This window comes from Penicillium concentricum (assembly GCF_028827145.1).
Source record: "Penicillium concentricum strain IBT 3081 chromosome Unknown utg000002l_segment0_segment0, whole genome shotgun sequence".
Lineage (NCBI taxonomy): Eukaryota > Fungi > Ascomycota > Eurotiomycetes > Eurotiales > Aspergillaceae > Penicillium > Penicillium concentricum.
In genome coordinates this window covers 10,095,918-10,113,942 of record NW_026622755.1, presented here as the reverse complement: position 1 = coordinate 10,113,942, position 18,025 = coordinate 10,095,918, and the positions used below count along the sequence as shown (strand labels likewise).

The 18,025-nt window shown below is 47.9% G+C and overlaps 8 protein-coding genes across 8 annotated transcripts; 3 read left to right on the top strand and 5 right to left on the bottom strand.

The window, feature by feature from the left end:
• Window positions 1-1,422: 1,422 nt before the first annotated feature.
• On the top strand, window positions 1,423-1,957 carry N7517_007576 (uncharacterized protein; the record flags this gene model as incomplete). Its single annotated transcript, XM_056725306.1, has 2 exons — window positions 1,423-1,505; window positions 1,813-1,957. Coding segments are annotated over 2 exons (228 nt in total), but the record flags the coding sequence as incomplete, so codon positions are not given.
• Window positions 1,958-2,455: 498 nt separating this feature from the next.
• On the bottom strand, window positions 2,456-3,376 carry N7517_007575 (urease accessory protein UreD; the record flags this gene model as incomplete). The annotated part of the gene is made up of 1 exon (XM_056725305.1): window positions 2,456-3,376. The coding sequence occupies one exon, from the start codon at window positions 3,374-3,376 to the stop codon at window positions 2,456-2,458; it is 921 nt and encodes a 306-aa protein (XP_056581555.1).
• Window positions 3,377-3,860: 484 nt separating this feature from the next.
• Window positions 3,861-6,934, top strand: N7517_007574 (uncharacterized protein; the record flags this gene model as incomplete). The annotated part of the gene is made up of 11 exons (XM_056725304.1): window positions 3,861-3,881; window positions 3,929-4,015; window positions 4,092-4,118; window positions 4,167-4,541; window positions 4,603-5,390; window positions 5,442-5,657; window positions 5,708-6,383; window positions 6,435-6,451; window positions 6,519-6,561; window positions 6,621-6,800; window positions 6,854-6,934. The coding sequence occupies 11 exons, from the start codon at window positions 3,861-3,863 to the stop codon at window positions 6,932-6,934; spliced, it is 2,511 nt and encodes an 836-aa protein (XP_056581554.1).
• Window positions 6,935-7,565: 631 nt separating this feature from the next.
• N7517_007573 (FAR11/STRIP family protein) lies at window positions 7,566-10,958 on the bottom strand (the record flags this gene model as incomplete). Its single annotated transcript, XM_056725303.1, has 4 exons — window positions 7,566-8,575; window positions 8,631-8,776; window positions 8,829-8,917; window positions 8,994-10,958. 4 exons carry the CDS (start codon window positions 10,956-10,958, stop codon window positions 7,566-7,568), a joined length of 3,210 nt encoding a protein of 1,069 aa, XP_056581553.1.
• Window positions 10,959-11,342: 384 nt separating this feature from the next.
• Window positions 11,343-12,146, bottom strand: N7517_007572 (phosphatase PAP2 family protein; the record flags this gene model as incomplete). Its single annotated transcript, XM_056725302.1, has 3 exons — window positions 11,343-11,794; window positions 11,857-12,046; window positions 12,099-12,146. The coding sequence occupies 3 exons, from the start codon at window positions 12,144-12,146 to the stop codon at window positions 11,343-11,345; spliced, it is 690 nt and encodes a 229-aa protein (XP_056581552.1).
• A 679-nt stretch (window positions 12,147-12,825) lies between these two features.
• Window positions 12,826-14,814, top strand: N7517_007571 (RBR-type E3 ubiquitin transferase; the record flags this gene model as incomplete). Its single annotated transcript, XM_056725301.1, has 1 exon — window positions 12,826-14,814. One exon carries the CDS (start codon window positions 12,826-12,828, stop codon window positions 14,812-14,814), a length of 1,989 nt encoding a protein of 662 aa, XP_056581551.1.
• Window positions 14,815-15,658: 844 nt separating this feature from the next.
• Window positions 15,659-16,306, bottom strand: N7517_007570 (uncharacterized protein; the record flags this gene model as incomplete). Its single annotated transcript, XM_056725300.1, has 1 exon — window positions 15,659-16,306. The coding sequence occupies one exon, from the start codon at window positions 16,304-16,306 to the stop codon at window positions 15,659-15,661; it is 648 nt and encodes a 215-aa protein (XP_056581550.1).
• Window positions 16,307-16,701: 395 nt separating this feature from the next.
• On the bottom strand, window positions 16,702-18,025 carry N7517_007569 (uncharacterized protein; the record flags this gene model as incomplete). Its single annotated transcript, XM_056725299.1, has 4 exons — window positions 16,702-16,973; window positions 17,046-17,103; window positions 17,164-17,656; window positions 17,715-18,025. 4 exons carry the CDS (start codon window positions 18,023-18,025, stop codon window positions 16,702-16,704), a joined length of 1,134 nt encoding a protein of 377 aa, XP_056581549.1.

Below are 18,025 nucleotides of genomic sequence, written 5' to 3'. Positions count from 1 at the left end.
TTGGGATGATGTCATTATCGATATAATGATACATAATCCTAAGCTTTAATGCCGTTTCTGGTGGAAATCTGTAATTGCTAGGGTTGAACTGCGACACTAAGATTGTAATCTTAAGAAAGCCAACCTTGAAAGCATTAAACTACAGTAAAGAAAAACACCATTCGGGTGATATCCTTATCTGATTCTCCTTGGTCTTCCAGGGCATGCCCGGGTGTGAAATCTTGCTTGATAATGTCGTTGCATTCAACTCTCTTGTAGCCCAGATAATGCGTAATGTACGTTCATACCTGTCTATTCTGTTGGATAGACCAGTGATTATCTAGCAGGAATGGGAGATTCTTTGCTATTTATTCGTGTTAAAATCAATTTTCCAATTTAAAAGTAAGCAAGGCGGAAATATATATATGTATCCATCTACTTTCCGGATCGTCCCTTTATATGTAATGTACATGGCACATAAATAGACAAAATACGGTAACTGAACATTACATGCTGGAGTCTGAATGATGGTCCCTGTAGGCTATATGCAGTGGCAATAGCGTGCCCCTGGTACAAATATGAGAGACCAATATAAGATGTAGACAATAATACATGTGTTATATATATATCCACGGCTAGTCAGGCAATAATGATACATAATGATTGTTGAGATGTCAGATCATCAATCAAATACTCTGAGAGCTACGCTTCTCAGATACATTTGGGCACTCTAGCTGGAGTACTCCCCGGATCTTACAAGGTTATCTATCCATTGCATTCATTCATAGACAGTGTTGAAAATACCCGAAGGGGCAAGTTTATTAGATTGTCTTTATAGTATCTTTGAGGACTTGAATCTTTATCCCAAATGGGACGATAGCTCAGTTGGGAGAGCGTGCGACTGAAGTTCGCAAGGTCGCTGGTTCGATCCCGGCTCGTCCCATTATGTTTTTGGCATTTCTTCGTCCATTGCGGGGCTAGTCTACGGACGACCAAGGTGTCATTGGATACTTACTGCCTGGCCGTACGTAGGCCAATCACCGGCTTCTCGAAGCATATCTATCTATATGCATGTCTATGCCATTTCAATTTGTATACACTCTTGTATTTCCCGAATCTACACTTCTTACTACAATTAAGGATGGACACGGTGATCCGTGGTCAGTCTTGGCGTTACATACCAAAGCCCACAACCCCGTATGCTTCGGGCTGTGTCTGGTGCATACTGTCGTCACACATCAGAGATGGCACCTCTAGGCCCCATACAAGAATCCAGGTTTTGTTGTGGTCTGTCTAGTGGTAAAATACGCTGTATTTAGTTCGACACGAAACATTAACTAACCATCGTCATTCACAAACGCCATGAAATCCAAATTCTTGTTCAAAATGAATAGATTGTTGATATGATAGGCTTTCTATTCTTTCAATTTGTCTCCATTATCGATGCTATCTACGATTGTCTTCGCCCATCGTGGGAACATGCCTCTACGCAAATTCATGGTGCCCCTAGGATCGCTTGACTATGGGTGAGCGGATTATGTTCTTCTTTTAACATCCCGACTTGCCTGTTTCGCCATGGCTCTACACCCAATCTCCTCGGCTATGGTATAAACTGGTTGTGGTAGAGTACGACTTATGGCACGACCGCTAGTAAGAAGTTTGGTATCTGTAGCCGGAATTTATCGAGATTATTTCTAGGAATGATTATGGCGAGTCCGATTATATCGGGCCTCTCTTTAAAAAAGCTATGGTGGCTTTTGATATTGGCGACGTTCTATTTAACTATGTGAACGACATATTCTATAAGAACGGAAATGCTACAGTTTAATCTAGGTTCATAATTTCAATAATCCTTGAATCTTTTATCCCAAATGGGACGATAGCTCAGTTGGGAGAGCGTGCGACTGAAGTTCGCAAGGTCGCTGGTTCGATCCCGGCTCGTCCCATTATGTTTTTGGTATTTCTTCGTCCACAGCGGGTAGGTAGTTGATCCCAATTCGCCTCTTAATTTTTTTGATTTTGTAAATCAGTTGAACTGTCTATATATCGCAACCCATCAAGGCTGCATTTGAGAGAAGATCCATCTAGGCAGCTAAATACCCCTGTATGGATCAACAACCTTGGAAACACATACTTCAAGTTCGGTAACGCATAAGAAGTCCCCGGGTAAGAGGCGTGGAAATCGGCAATTGCACAGTGGAAGCGAGAACTGCATACTGATATGGAAGTCGACACAGAGTCTATCTTATTGATGGATAGCTTGTTGTGTGCCATGACCTGCAATGTTGGATGTTAAAGAACTACAAAGGGCTAGGCACAAATGCGTCCGCGTCTTCTCTCATCCAACCATATCATATAACTAGTGGGACCATAGTAAGTTTGTTTCCTGCGAAAGAAATATGTACATGTGAGTTCTGATCCCCAACTGGCATATGATAAACTCAATATGCTAGGGAATGTTCAACCATGAAACTACTCAATGTAGACACAACAAAGAGCGTTCCCCAAACTCCCTCCCCACTGTTCCATCTTGCAATAATATATTCCTCAACCAACGTTTTGCAGCGTCGACATCCCGAGAACCAAATTTGACGATGACAGAGCCTCGCACAGAAGCAGCAGTCCATGTTTTGACAGATTCACCTGAGTGCAAATCAGCTTGTTCATGAAGCTTCCCATTTGTCCGAATACGTGGGAGACGGGAGAACTCTGCGAGAAAGAAGTCGCCAAGAGCACGAAACATTGTGCCTCGAATGATGAGAGTACCAAAAACCCCGAGATCATCCATCTCATTCTTATAGTTTTGCTTTGTAGATGATGTTTCATCCAGAATCAGACTATCTCGGATCAAGAGCTTCTTCTTGGTTCCTTTTTCTGGATCAGAAAGCGACCAAATCTCATTTCGACCCTTCCATCCAAAAAATTCCCATGCCTCGCCTCTTGCAGTTCGTCCTTCGGAAACCCAGTCTAGGACTAGTATATTTGACGAAGAGTGGACATGAAATATTTGACATTGCTCATACAAACTGTCCTTGAATGGCTGTACCGGGTCCGGTAATAGCAGGAGCCCTGCTCCTTCTTCGACCGTGACAGTGAGATTTTGGTATGAACATATTGACTTGGATGGTGTTTTGTACACCTTTGTACTTCCTTGTGTAAGAAGGACCAGTCGCGATTTCGGTCGAAGTCTGATATTCAAGTCTACACGGTCGCCGGCGACCAACCCACCACCATAGCTCATCATAAAGACGAGGACAGCATGGTCAGTTGATCTGGATGGCGGCGACACGAGTTTCAGAGGGTATGTGGATGAAATCTTGGAGATGGAAGAAGAGCCGCAAAAGGCTTGAACTTCAAGTTGGCCAGTACCTGGCTGAGGTCTTTGGGGCACCACCATGACTGTTCACATGGAATCCCGAAACTTTGAGGGATATAGTCACGCTGGAGTTTTCATTTTTACTAGCAAATTGACTTGGAATCACTTTGGGGTTGAATTTGAGGGAACCAATGGATAGAGTTCGGCGAAGGGGACCCGAGAGGCTTCTACTTGGTCCTGAAGGTACCATTGAATTATTTGTGCCTTATAATTAAGAGATCTCGCGCCGCTTGCGGATGGCCGATAGGTTGCATTTTAGATTTCGGCCTCCAACTTTTGGCCGGGCGGCGATAAAACCGGCGATGACCTATTTCATTACCCACTCTTAAAAGGCCAAAGCTTTATATGCAGGTCCGATCGAGTTCATTTGTAATTTGAGAACCTTATCCACTTGCTGAGTCCCTCTGAATTCCGACGTGCGACAAACGAGTACTAGAAGTAAACCCGTTAAGATCAACCAACCTGTATCGCCTTTGCGAAGAAAATTTGACTTCAAATTGAGACGATGCAGTTGATTGCCCGTGAGGTACAGATAAATACTTAATCTTTTGTTTCTACAGCTAACGAACCTAGTTGGATAAATTGGTCATTGCCCAAGCCGGGCTTTTGGCCCAACGACGGCTGGCAAGAGGAGTGAAATTAAACTATCCCGAAGCTACGGTACCGGCTATCTTCATCCCTTGGAGTTCCTGGAATGTTCCAAGGTTATCTAGTGATATAACTAACAACAGAGTAGGCATTGATCACAAATGTGCTACAAGAAGTATGTATGAGTCTCGGAGCCAGCACATCTAGCTCTAACCATCTTTAGATGATACGAGATGGCAAGCACAGTGCGTCAGAACTCATGTCTATCGGGAAGCATATCCTTGGGCGCCGAAATGTCCTTCCGAGCGTGGTATCAACTCTTACAGTGCTGCAAGTTGAAGGAACCTTTGTGACAGGAACGCATTTGGTTACTGTCGATCAACCCATTAGCGGCGAGGATGGTGATATTGAGCTGGCGCTGTATGGCAGTTTCCTGCCCATTCCAGAGCAGAGCTTATTCCCCTCATATCCAGAATCCGAGTACGAGCCTTTGAAGGCACCTGGAGCCATCTCACCTGGTGAAGGACGGATCGTGCTCAATCCCGGCAGAAAGCGAACTCAATTGAAGGTTACGAACAAGGGCGACCGACCAATTCAGGTATTTGTCATCTATTTTACATGCACTACGCCGATATGTATTGACAAGCTTTTGATTGCAGGTCGGCTCGCATTTCCACTTCATTGAATCAAACCCCGAGCTGGATTTCGACCGGATCAAAGCCTATGGCTATCACCTTGACATCCCCGCTGGGACATCCACTCGCTTCGAGCCTGGTGACACCAAGACCGTGAATTTGACACAGATCAGTGGTCTGAAAACCATCAAGGGTGGAAGCAGTATTGCGACAGGAACCATTGATTTGTCCCATACCAACGCAGTACTGCAACGCATCAAGGAAGAAGGGTTCCGACACACTCCCGAGGAGGTGCTGGTTGATATACAAAAGCTAGAGCCCTTCACGATGGATAGACTTTCATATGCCCTGATGTACGGTCCGACTGTCGGCGACTCGGTCCGTCTCGGCTCGACAGATCTCTGGGTGAAGATTGAAAAGGACTACACAGCACATGGAGACGAGTGTACGTTTGGAGGTGGTAAGACTCTGCGCGACGGAATTGGACAAGCTGCTGGGCGTGCAGACGACGAGTGTGCAGATCTGGTTTTGGTGAATGCGTTAGTCATTGACTGGAGTGGAATCTTCAAAGCCGATATTGGAGTGAAAGACGGGGTCATTGTGGGGATTGGAAAGGCTGGTAATCCTGATGTGATGGATGAGGTGAATCCTGCTCTGGTGATTGGATCCAACACGGACATTATTGCTGCAGAAGGGAAAATCATCACTGCTGGTGGTATTGACACCCATGTTCACTTTATCTGTCCGCAGCAGGTTGAAGAGTCTATCTCGTCGGGTGTCACAACCATGTTTGGGGGAGGCACTGGCCCGAGGTAAGATCACAAGTATTGATATTGCGGTGTTTGGATCTGACCTTCTGTTAGTACCGCCTCCGTTGCTGCCAACTGCACCCCAAGCAAGACCTATATTCGACAGATGATGCAAGCGTTAGATACGCTACCAGTTAATTTCGGTGTCATTGGCAAGGGCAGTGATACTGGCAAGCCAGGTCTTAATGATCAGTGCAATGCAGGTGTCGCTGGTCTCAAGCTGCACGAAGACTGGGGATGCACTCCCTCGGCAATCGACTCTTGTTTGAGGTAATGGATCTTATTTTCTCGATCCTGGTAGATACTAATAGCCATTATAGTGTCTGCGAAGAACACGATATTCAATGCCAAATCCATAGCGACTCTTTGAACGAGTCCGGGTTTGTTGAACGAACGGCGGCTGCATTCAAAGGAAGAACGGTACACGCATACCATATCGAAGGAGCTGGTGGCGGACACGCACCCGATATGATTTCTCTCGTGCAGCACGCCAACGTCCTTCCTAGCAGTACCAACCCAACCAAGCCATACACCTGCAACACAGTCGACGAGCATCTCGACATGGTCATGTCCTGTCACCATCTATCGAAGAACATCCCCGAAGATATTTCCTTCGCAGATAGCCGTATTCGAGCAGAAACAATTGCCGCAGAAGATGTCCTCCACGATACTGGTGCTATCAGCATGATGTCATCAGATTCTCAAGCAATGGGACGATGTGGCGAGGTTATTCTTCGCACTTGGAATCTGGCTCATAAAAACAAGCTAGAGCGTGGTCCGCTGCCTGAGGATGAGGATACTGGAGCGGATAATCACCGTGTCAAGCGGTATGTCAGCAAATACACCATTAACCCAGCCCTGGCGCAGGGCATCAGTCACCTCGTGGGCAGCGTTGAGGTTGGTAAATTGGCCGATCTGGTGATTTGGGAACCTGCAAGCTTTGGTACCAAGCCATTCCAAGTCCTCAAGAAGGGCTTTATTGCTTCGGCTCAAATGGTATGTCCTCCTATATCTTCGATCTAAGTTAAGTGCTAACAATCGTCATAGGGTGATCCAAACGCATCGTAAGAACCACTCCGCATTCTATACTCTTCTCTGCTGCTCTATTTAAATTGGTACTAACTGTCACAGGATCTCTACCGTTCAGCCGATCATTGCGCGTCCGATGTTTGCGGTGAGTTTAACACAGTCCTCGTCGTATCCATGAATTCTTCTGAACTGACCATAATCTAGCCCCTTCTACCTTCAAGTAGTGTGATTTTCGTTTCCAAGGCCGGCATGGAGAACGGCTCTGTCAAATCCTACGGCCTGAAAAAGCAGATCGAAATTGTGAAGAATACTCGCACGGTCACCAAGCTTGACATGAAATTCAACAATGCCACACCGAAGATGGAGGTTGATGCTGAAGCCTTTGTGAGTCACTACTCCTGTTTGAAAGTCTAGAATACGACACTAATCATTTACAGACGGTTATGGCCGATGGAGTGGAGTGTAAAGCAGAAGCGGCTACCTCGGTTCCGCTTGCGCATCAATGTTTCATATACTAGTCTGCCATATCCAAAGGCCACCTCTTGTGTTTTCTCTTGTATATTAGGACTCTGCCCACATATAAATTTGGCTTTAATGTGGCCGAGCGGAAAGAGAGCCCTACTTTCCACACTGTTTTATCGAGGAAGCCATTTTGAAATACCCGGGGCTGAAAATAGCTGCATCTAAGTCATTGAACTCAAGCATAGACTATCGTGACTCCAAATTACTTGGACTTGGGCTTGGAATTAGTGTATCAATCCGGGGAATGTGGGGCGTGGGGATGCGGGTCAATATTGGGGGTTGGACAGTATGTATCTTCTCATCACTTGTAAAATAGGTGCCTAGACATGAGTTAATGGGACTTTCAGCCAGGCGTACAAGCAGGGCACATCGTGCCTAATCTTGATTGGAGAACCTTCAAATAGTGGACAGGATGAAAAGGAAGAGTCCCAAAGTGGTATGAACACTAGAACCAGTGAAACTTGAATTTCCCAAGATAACTATAGAAAGAAAAAAAGTAGCCTCAAATCGAAAGCCAAACATAAATAACAAAAGAAGCAGTAAAATTGAATACATAACCGAACAGAAAAACCACAGCGGGTATAGAAAGCACTTTCATTGATCTCATTGCCTCACAAGACAGGGATCTCACGACCACCCCTCCATAGGCAGGGGAACACCCTCCCATTCACTGCCCTGCTGCATCATAGGAGCACTGACCTCCTCCTCGCAGGTCCCACCCAGTATCTCATCAGCAGCACCCCAGCCCATAGACTCGAGTTCCCGAACGAAGAAATCACGCTCTTCCTCCATCATAGACGCACCCTCATCACCGCCCATGACATCCTTGTATTGACGCAGATGCCACCAGTGGGTAAGACCACGAAGCGCCTGTTCCAACGGCAAAGCCTCTTCAACCTCCGCATCGACGTCTGAGCCGGCGAGCCAGTCGTCGCGCAACTCGGGGCGGCAGTACAGGTAGATAGCGGTGATAACGCGCATGTTACTCTGGCGCCATTTGCGACCGCAGTAGGGGACTTGGGATTTGAAGAGTTTGAGGGTGTAGAAGCGGAGGTGTGGGTCTGGGATCTTGAGACCCTTGCGGAGGATGTTGCTTGATTTGTACTGCACTAGTAGGAGGCAGCGGTGGGCTTTGTTGCGTGTGATCTTTTGCATGACGTGAAGGTAGTTGATGGCGGAGAAGAAGTTTCGGAAGGAGAAAACTTTGATTGGTTCTTTGGGGAGGGGCGCGGTTGGGTAGCCTAGTTCGTCGACTTCGGGACGTGCCGGTCCGTTGAGGATATCAGTTAGGGATTCTTCTTCAGAGAGGCCTGGCATGCTGCCGTTTGCTGTTGGATCCAAGCGATGGCGGGCGATTGGGGGCGGCATGGCTTCGTCTTCGCTTTCCGTGTCGCCGCAGGAGTCTTCTTCAGTTTCTAGGGGGAGGTCGGTGTTGCTTTGACAGAAGTGGAAGAAGCTGGTTTTCGTCAGTGGGTGAGCTAGAAGCGAATGGGGTTGGGTAACATACGACAAGTCTTCGCGGTCATTTTTATGTGCCACCGTTTGGTCAACGTCTTGGTGTGCAAACATTTTGAGAATCAAGGGGATATAGTTTGAGTCAAGTAATAGCTGTGTCATATATTCAAATTTCAAGATATCTTCATTGGTTAGTAACACGTCATTAAAAAAAAAAGATTCGGAGAGTAGACTCACGAGATCGCTTAAACCACTTAAGTAGAAGCAACAGAATTCCAGACACGGCTTTCCCGGTGATCTCGCGGAGACGAATGTTGTCTAGCTCATCAATGGATGCATCAGAAAGGAGATTGTGAGAGGAGCTATTCATGGAATGACTGTTACTGAAATTTGTGTTAGAACGCATTTGTTGTTAATTCAAGTGCCTGAGCTTACCTCATGCCCTGCGTAGTCTGGCTAGTAGCCTGGCTGACCACTGCGCTGACATTTGTCAGGATAATTTTCAAGAATACGATGGTAATGGACTGAAGATGAGATAGAGTATGGGTCTGGTAAAGAGTAAGCGAATGTCGAAATTGAGGGTTGAAAGCATGCACTCACATAAAACGAGTCGACCGCATCCAGGCGCCGCTGGATATCGGGGTCATCTGTCTCTTTCTCTGCCGGCTTGGGTTTAGGCTCGGCCTTCTCCTCGTCACCCGACAAATCTAAATGTTCAAAATCATCTGGTAGGTCATCCGAGATGTTATCAGGGAAGTGAGCAGCGTCCTCGGAGTTCCAGCCACGGTCGTACTGCATAAAGTGTTCACGCTCCTGCCAAAGCTGTCGCATCGCACGGGTCATTTTCACATGTGTCGAGAACAGCTTTCCGGCTTCAATAATTGACGCAGGGACATCGCTGCCTTCCCATCTCTTTCCAACCAAGGCATCCTGGCGTTCCGTTGTGCCCTTCCCGCCTATGCGGTTGCTGGAATCATCCAGGGGAGGGTACATGAAGGGGAAGTTCTGATTCGTCTGATAGTTCTGTTTCTTCCCAGCCTTTCCTCCTGGGCCGGCGGGGGACGGCGGTGGGGATGGGGCCGGGGTTGCAATGTGAACGGCCTGTTGAAGGATAGAGCCATTTCCACTGGAGATCGATGGGGCAACACCACAAAAGATACCACTGGACGAGTTCATCCTGGCCACATTATGTGGAAGAGGGGGTAGAATGGAATTGTTTTCCATTTCTAGTGGAACGACAAGTGGCGGAGGGTTGTAAGCTGGGTATTTGGAAGTGATTTCTTGACGGAAGAGATGGTAGTCCAGAGGAGAGGCATGTAAAAACGGAGTCCTGCGTTTGGAATCATCCTTCTCAGAGGAAAGAGCAGGCTCCAGTACTTCCTTTGCACGTTTTAAATCGTCGGTCCCGCCAAAGACGAGAAGCAGTGACTTCCACAACAACAGCAGGATCCTAGTCAGCGGGATATTGGCAGATTCGTCCCAGCGCAATCGAGCGATGATTTCAACAATGGAGACCAACAGACTAGGATTTGAGCTGGTCAGTGCATCGCGGATCGAGCTGCACTGAGGGTCGCGCGCCTGTTGCCTGCGACCCACTTCCACGGCAAAGTATAAACTTGTAAGGACTAAATTGGCCTCACGCTCCGGTGCCGCAATATCGCCAGGGCTAATTCGCTCGTAATCAGCGTCACTGGAGTCCGATCCGAGTGCCGAGCGGGTCTTATCAAAAAGACGGCACATGTACTGTACCAAGGCAGTAACGCCCGAGCATTCCTGGAGAAGGGAAACATTCTGCTCGATGCACTGAATCTGCATTGAATTGACCGGTGGTGTTTCAGCTGCTGACTCGGAATTTCCATCCGCAGGATAGTCGGGCGCTACTCTCCCACCGCTGAGACCCCATACACCAGTCACGACATAGCAAATGGTTTCAAGGGCTTCCAATCGCGCGGAGACTTCAGCAAGCTGCAAATCCTCAAGCATCTGAGAAATAAACGAGCGACGTAAATCATTGGATGCGTCAAGCCAAGACAACCCGGGAGTGTCTCGCTGGCGTTGCTGGCAAAACGCAGGCCATTTCTGGTTAAAAGTCGCTTTCGTGCCTGTCAACATGACACGATCAAAGGCGTTATACTGGAACCACTCGTCGAGCTCATCGGGGAATGATTGGGCGTCGGCATATTCAAAAGCATAGGCTGGTTGTTCGATCTTGGGCATTTCACCCACAAGCTTCCGCAAGTCCGATAAGCTCAGGGAGCTCGCACCCCGATCCGTAGTCTCCTGGGGGGGAGCTGGAGGGGGCGGCTGCATTGGAGGAGGCGGAGCAGAGCCTTCACGACGAAGCTCGGGTCGTTTCATGGATCTTTCGGGCGCAGGGGGCGCCATCTCGGAAGCGGGTGCGGCCTGTGAGGCCTGTTCCTGGCGGAGCCCCTCAGCCACGTCCTCCATGAGTTGGTCGTCTGAAACTGGCGATATATCAGTCCCAGTTTGGTCGACCTCATCTGCCTTGACAATATGATGCTCCTGCATAGTGGCTTCGGGTGGAGCTGAAGGCATGTCCCTCATTGAGGACTTGTTGAGTTCTGTGTTCCTGGCAGAAAGTCGTTCGGTGGATCACCAAGGTACCAACGCTCCATACATCAGGTAAAAGAGTGAAAAGAAAGGAGCACAAAAATTAAACGCGACTTAAGCAAATGAATCACTACACATTTTCTGAGTCGTCGCAGTGCACGAGGGGTGGTCGGTAGCTGCGGTGTTGATGCGGGAGGCCAGCTGGCACGTGATCGGATTACAAGGCCATTGTGTGCTGTTTATCTCGAGATGTACGACCATTGAGTAGAAAGAGATAGAATACAATTGATTTCATGCAATTAAATCATGCAATTAACTAAACAGGCAGGTGTCCACTCGCTAATACGGCAGGATGTATACGCTAACAGGGGGCACCCCTTACTCCGACTTCTTACTAAGACCGCGACGCTTCAATCTCTGAGCCTCCCAACGTTGCCAGCCAGCCTCAGCCAGATCCTCACTTACGACAAGATCACGGATTCTGACCAACCGGGACACAGTTGTCTCCATGGCCCATTCAATCAACCCAGTGCTTCGGAGCAGGCTGGTGACCACGAACCACCCACACGCACATAGGAATCCAGCACCACAGCCGGCAAGGACTTGTCTGGGGGTGTGGTAGTTGAGGTAGACCCGGCTGGCAGCCACACCAGCAGCTCCAATGCAAAGGGCCAGCATGACCAGGACTCGTAGGAGGACGGCGACATTGGGGTAGGAGCTGGCGGAAGCTTTGCTGTGACGGAAGAGAAGGAAGAAGGTGAGGTAGACGGAGAAGAAGGTCATGAACTGGGCGTGTGAAGATGGCATTCCATATCCCTTGCCGAACATTTCTGTGAATTACACGTGTTAGTTTAGGAAGGTGCCCACGAGACCATCAACATCGACAACTCACCCTTCGGTCGCTCTTCCTTGATGAAACGTTTGAGGACAAAGTTCAAGGCTTCACAGCCCATCTGTCCTACAAACATCAAGATGACTTCCACCTCTCTTGTTGACCAAATCAAAGTTGCATAGGAAACACATAGTGCTTGTGGAATCAGGGCCAACCATGCTGAAGCAAAGGACAGTTGGTCCTCGGGGTTCTGGAATCAAGTCAGTAAGTAAAACAGGTTTGATAAAATGCATGTAACTAACGTAGTGGACATGAGTCAGAGACAACGACGCCAGCGGAGTGTCTCCCATTGTTAGGTTAAAAAAAGAGTGAATAGGAAGTTTCCAAAGTCCCCTAATTCGGAGATTCAGGGATATCAGGGCCAAGACCGCCAAGACCTTCTCTCCTTATCGTCACGATAAGGAGATTGGGCAGCGGGGACTTCAACCTGGCAAATTATTTCCTCCATTTTTAGGCATCCGAGAGGATTTGCCATTTCTTTTTTGGATCTAATTTGGGTCTTTTTTGGTTTTTCTCTCTATTGTCTCTCCATCTATTTACTACTTCACTTTCAAACAATGACGCCGTTGTTCTCTCTCCAAACCCCAGACTCTCTATTGCATCATCTTTTAGACCCCTCCCGACTTTCTGCCGAACATTGGCCCATAGAACGAATACTCGGAACATCTTCATCTTTGGTTGGTCTGATTTTTTTACCAGGGTCTCAGTCGCAACGCTGATTCGAAGTGATCTTCCTGCAGGATATAACCCCCCTTTTGTGCCCGATCGTCCTTAGTGACAGTTCACTTGGGATCGGTCATCATTATTACTTCCGATTATTTTTACGATGAGCCAGTGTTGCTGAGATTTTTTTTGCAGGAGACACCTATCGTCTCCAAATTGCGATTCACTAGCATCATATCGGAGGCAAAAATATACCCCACCTGAGAGAAAATCTTCACAAGTGAACATATTCGGTTTCATCTCGTCATGACCGAACTCGACTTCCCGGAGGATGACCGCTCGGTCGAGCTTTCCTCAATTGCTGCGATCTTTCCAGAAATACAAATCGATCCTTCCTCTCCGTTTAAAGCCGTCCTCGATCTTCCAGTCGCACCTTCCGCCCCAACCTCAATATATTTTCAGCAATCGCTCGAACTTACACCCGCCATCACCCCTCCAACCTCATTAGACGAGTCTAAAGGAGAACTTGACCACCCACCCATAAGAGACGTCCATATACTCTCACACTTGCCTCCGCTTAACCTCGAGATTGAATTGCCACACGGTTACCCAACCGAAAAGCCGCCTATCGTTCATCTGAGGACGATCCCCTCGTGGCTACCTTCCTCCGTCATCGAACAATTATCGAGCGATTGCCACCGACTCTGGGAAGAATGTGGAAAGGACCTGGTCGTCTTTACCTACATAGATCACCTCCAGCAACTTGCAGAAACAACTTTCAATATCCAAGATCCGTCTGGGGAAGTATGTTTGTCGCGAGACCTGAAGATCGCACTACTGGACTACAACAAAAAGGCCGAACGGGAAAAGTTTGAACAGGGGACTTTTGAGTGTGGGGTATGCCTTGAACCGAAAAAGGGTACCGTTTGCTATCGATTACTTCGCTGCTCCCACGTGTTCTGTATTCAATGCTTGCAGGATTTCTACAACAGCTGTATCACGGAGGGTGACGTTGACAGTGTTAAATGCATGGCACCAGATTGTGAATACAATAAAAGACCTGCAGCTGCACCGGGCGACGGCCAGACCCCGCCCCGCAAGAAGCGTGATCGTACCCTCGGACCAAGCGAGCTACTCCAAATCCCTCTAACCGCTGAGACTGTTCAACGATATGCATTCCTCAAGAGGAAGAAGAAAATAGAAGCCGACAAGACCACAGTCTACTGTCCACGGCAATGGTGCCAGGGAGCTGCACGATCCAAGCGACACCCAAAGCCAGAAGATCCCATGTCAGATGACTTGAATAGTTCTGACGAAGAGGATGGTTCCGAGCCCCGCAACGAAGTCAATGATGGGGAGCTTCCTCCCATGGCGGAGCGTGTGTCTATTTGCGAAGACTGCAACTACGCCTTTTGCTGCGTCTGCAAGAAGGGCTGGCATGGCGAGCTTGTACGCTGTTTCCCACGCCGCGACGGCGAGCCCACCGAGGAGGAAAAGGCAACCGAAGAGTACATCCGTCTGTACACTACCCCTTGCCCGACTTGCAATGTCCCCTGCCAGAAGCAAATGGGATGCAATCACATGCGCTGCTTCCAGTGTGACACACACTTCTGCTACCTTTGCTCGACCTGGCTGTATGCGGACAACCCATATACGCATTTCAACGACCCTAAAGGCCAATGCTTCAATCGTCTTTGGGATTTGGAAGGTGGTGATGGCATTAACCCCGACGGAGCTGAAGCACTCCACCGTATCCCAGACGCACTACTACACTTTGACGATGACCCACCGGTGGTAGCCATCCACGAAGAAACCGATGAAAGCGATGACGATCACCCTGCATTTGAATTTGATAATGATGAAGATGACCTTCACCACCGACACCCTCCTCCTCCCGCCCCCGTTCCACCCCAAGTCAACCGCGGTGGCGGCGGACCTGGCCAGCGTGATCATGCAGCTGCCCGTGCAGCAGCAGCTGAACGTCAAGCCCAAGCTCGCGCCATGGCCGAGGTACGAAACCGAAATGCGAGACGACAGGCAAGACGCCCTGTCCGATGGGCGGATATTCCTGCCAATCGTCTCCCTCCGCAGGCAGGTGATCCCAGACGCCCTGTCCGGTGGGCAGAGGTTCCTGCGGAACCATTAGCAGACGAAGACGGCCCCATCCGATGGGAGGCTCTTGCAATCAGACCAGGTAGAGCACAGGCACACCCTGGTCTTCAGCGATTTTTGGATCTAGTACAAAACGACCGTGAAGACGAATGGGATAGTGATGAGATGGACGATGATTTCTAGATTGAGGTTCTATGTCCACAACTCAACATTCAACCGGACATGAGAATTTTGGTCTTTTCCTCCACTTAAAAGCGTCTTAACGATATTGATGCATACAACGAATTCATGGTCCTTTTCTTTTCTTTGTTTTTCGTCACATTTTCCCCTTCTTGCTTTTCTGATTTGTGCTTTTCATCAATTCCCCCTTTGTCTGCTTTGACGCTCCGTTTCATTTCACTCTTGCTTCACTCTTGCCTCGGTTTCAATTTGCGATTTGTTTTCATACATTTGCTTTTTTCTTACTTTCATGCAGGCAATATTCATATATACTTTCCCACACACATGGCGCGTGTTGCTAGCGCCTCATCTATTTGATACTCTGCATTTTATTTGATACTGCCATAATCTCATTGTGGTTGGTTGACTCTTGTCTTTGTTTTTTGACTGTAAAACAGGGACCTGTGGAATTACTGTCCACTTAGCGTCACTTGACATATTGTATAAAACAGCTTTGTATCGCGCATGAGTGCAAAATCGCATATTAATTATGATAATTGGCTCCCCGGATTTATAATTAAGATTCAATACTGCCTTATCTCCATTTTAGCAGTGACAATGAATGCCCCAATCTTCTAGGCCAATGACCCATGCTCTAGTCCCACATAGACCATCACTCATTATAATCCTCCATCTTCAAACCCGTCACTATCAACCCCAACTCGCAATAAGTCTCACAAATCTCCTCCCAAACAACCTCATCCGTGCTCTTCACCCACCCAGGATCCTCCGGCCCCTTAGGATCCATACACGAACCCACATAGCTCGTCGTCACAAGGACAAGATCAAGGTTCGCAGTCATAGCCCTTCAATCCTTGCCAGTAATCTCTATATCGTGATCAATAATCGGACACATGATATCAAGTGGTGTATTAACAGGCTCAGCTCCACCGAGACAAATCGCAATCGTCGCGTCATTCCACTTATAACGCCCTAGCTGAACAAGCCACTCAAACAAAGTCCCCATACAAAGTCCCTCATCTTGATGTGCTGTCATTTTCTTGTGCCAAGGCCAATTGTATTGCCCAGTCCCTGTTCCAAACTTTCCAACTGTGAAGATCGGTGGCTGTTGCGTCAGCATACGGCGCCAGCTCGCTTCAGGCCGGAGATATATCTCTCTCTTGGCTGGGATTTTTGCAAGATCGAAATCACTGAGTCTGACATTCTTCATTCTGTCGCTGGCATTGTGGAGACCTCGCAGGTCTTTTGTTGGAAACACTGAATCGAATGCTCGTACTAGCATGGGGTTGTAGACTCGAGCTTCTGATCTAGATTTTTCGCTGGGGATGAAAAACAAGGCTCTTTGTAGTGACCTTAATCTGCGGATTGGGTCTGCCCAGGAATGACAGACACGTTGGGCGGCGATTAGGGTGTGCATGTCCATTTGGTGGAGGATTGATATTACGATCTCGGAGATCGCGAGAGCCCTGGTCTGGGCTGAATCCTGGATGTGCATCTCTACAGTCTGTTGTGCTTTTTTTTTTAAAAAACAATCTGCACTTTAGGACAAGTGGTGATCTGCGGTGGTTGAGGCTCGGAGGCCTGTTTTTATATTCAAACCTCATCTGACTCGGCTAGGCCAAAAAGGGCTTTGAGGCTTGACCAATTTGGGATCCCGACGTTTGGGATTTTGTTATGGAATCATCAATAAATAACCTCGGGAGCACAAAGCACATCTCAAATTTTTATAAGGCCTAACAAGTTATGGATTGTCATCAGGACTCATCAGTAGTACAAGAAACCGTGTAAAATTGAATATTAGGCTGGCACAATCTAAAGCCCGAATGCTGTCCTCTCCACCAAGAGCACCCTCATCCCTATTATTGCCCATGGACTTCAATGGTCGAAGTCTCAATTCGACTTACACGCGCCTCCGAGCAGGTATGGGTTAGTGACCTGATCAGTGAGGGTTTGGTCCTCCTTGCAACACACGGGGTTGCCATCGGAATCCTTGATTGCTTCGGAATTGCCGTTGTACATGCAATTGTCCTCTCCATAATAGATATCAGCCCACGACTTTGGCCAGGAGAAAGTAATCTTGCACGTCGCCTTGACAGTAGGCTCAGAGGTGTTTTCTCCATCAAATTGTCCATACAAAGTTGCACTGAGCGTATCACCATGTCCTGGATCATCGATTGCTACAGATCACGCCATTAGCTTGCTTGATCAAAGTCAAAGACAGGATAATCACTTACTGAACGTATCGCAGACAGCCGTATTTTGATTAGCGGTGATCCATCCCTTATTCACATGCTATCCCGGTGATTAGCAACTAGTAGCACGTTTGAAAAGTCAAAGATGGGTTGGACATACAATGGTAGTTCCTTTGACGTTGAAGCCCTCGGGCACGTCACAAGGCCAGAATGGAGAGGTCGAGGTGAACTCCTTCCTGAGAGCCAATCTGGTCTTATCCAGGCCCTCGCATACAGGGATATTGAAGAAACCAGGATAGCGGACTCGTTTCCCGTATTGAGAGGCATTCTCATCCTTCTCAATATCAGATGTATCCGGCGATTTATAGCCGTTGATGTTGCCAGCGTTCTCATATCCGGTCATTGCACTTGCAACAATGTCATCAAGTGTGATGCCTCCCCATTTGTCTCCAGAGAGGTTGTTTCTATCCGTACCAGGTAGTGGTGTCCAGGGGGCCGCCTTTCCTCCTTTATACTCATTGATATTCACAAGGAAAACCAGCTTATTCCTCCAGCACGCGCGTGTGCTGACAGAGTCCACTTCAGTCATGGTACTGTAGTCGCTGATCTCAGGTATCTTAGAGGACTTGATGTCACAGGAGATATCCGTCGTCCTGCGGTAGGCATTCTGATTAGCACAATTTTCGCAAATAGCAATTTGAGGCATCTTACACAATTCTTGGGAAAGCACCGACGTTATCGGAAGCGGTCTTCCACGCAGTAGGCATCAGTTGACCGTAGAGCACGGCTTGTAACTCTGCTGCCATTCCAGCTGAGTCTAGTGTATTTGGGATAAAGTTCATTTTGCCGTCTTCAATGAGGAATGTAAGGTCGCCCAGTGATGAATCATCGCCGGAAAAGATGGTCTTTAGATATTTGGACTCGATATCCTTCCAAGAAGCAAATATGTCGCCAAGAGCGGAGTCTAGTGAGTTCTGAGCTCCAAGTTTATCATGGACACTATCTCGATCAGCAAGGAACAT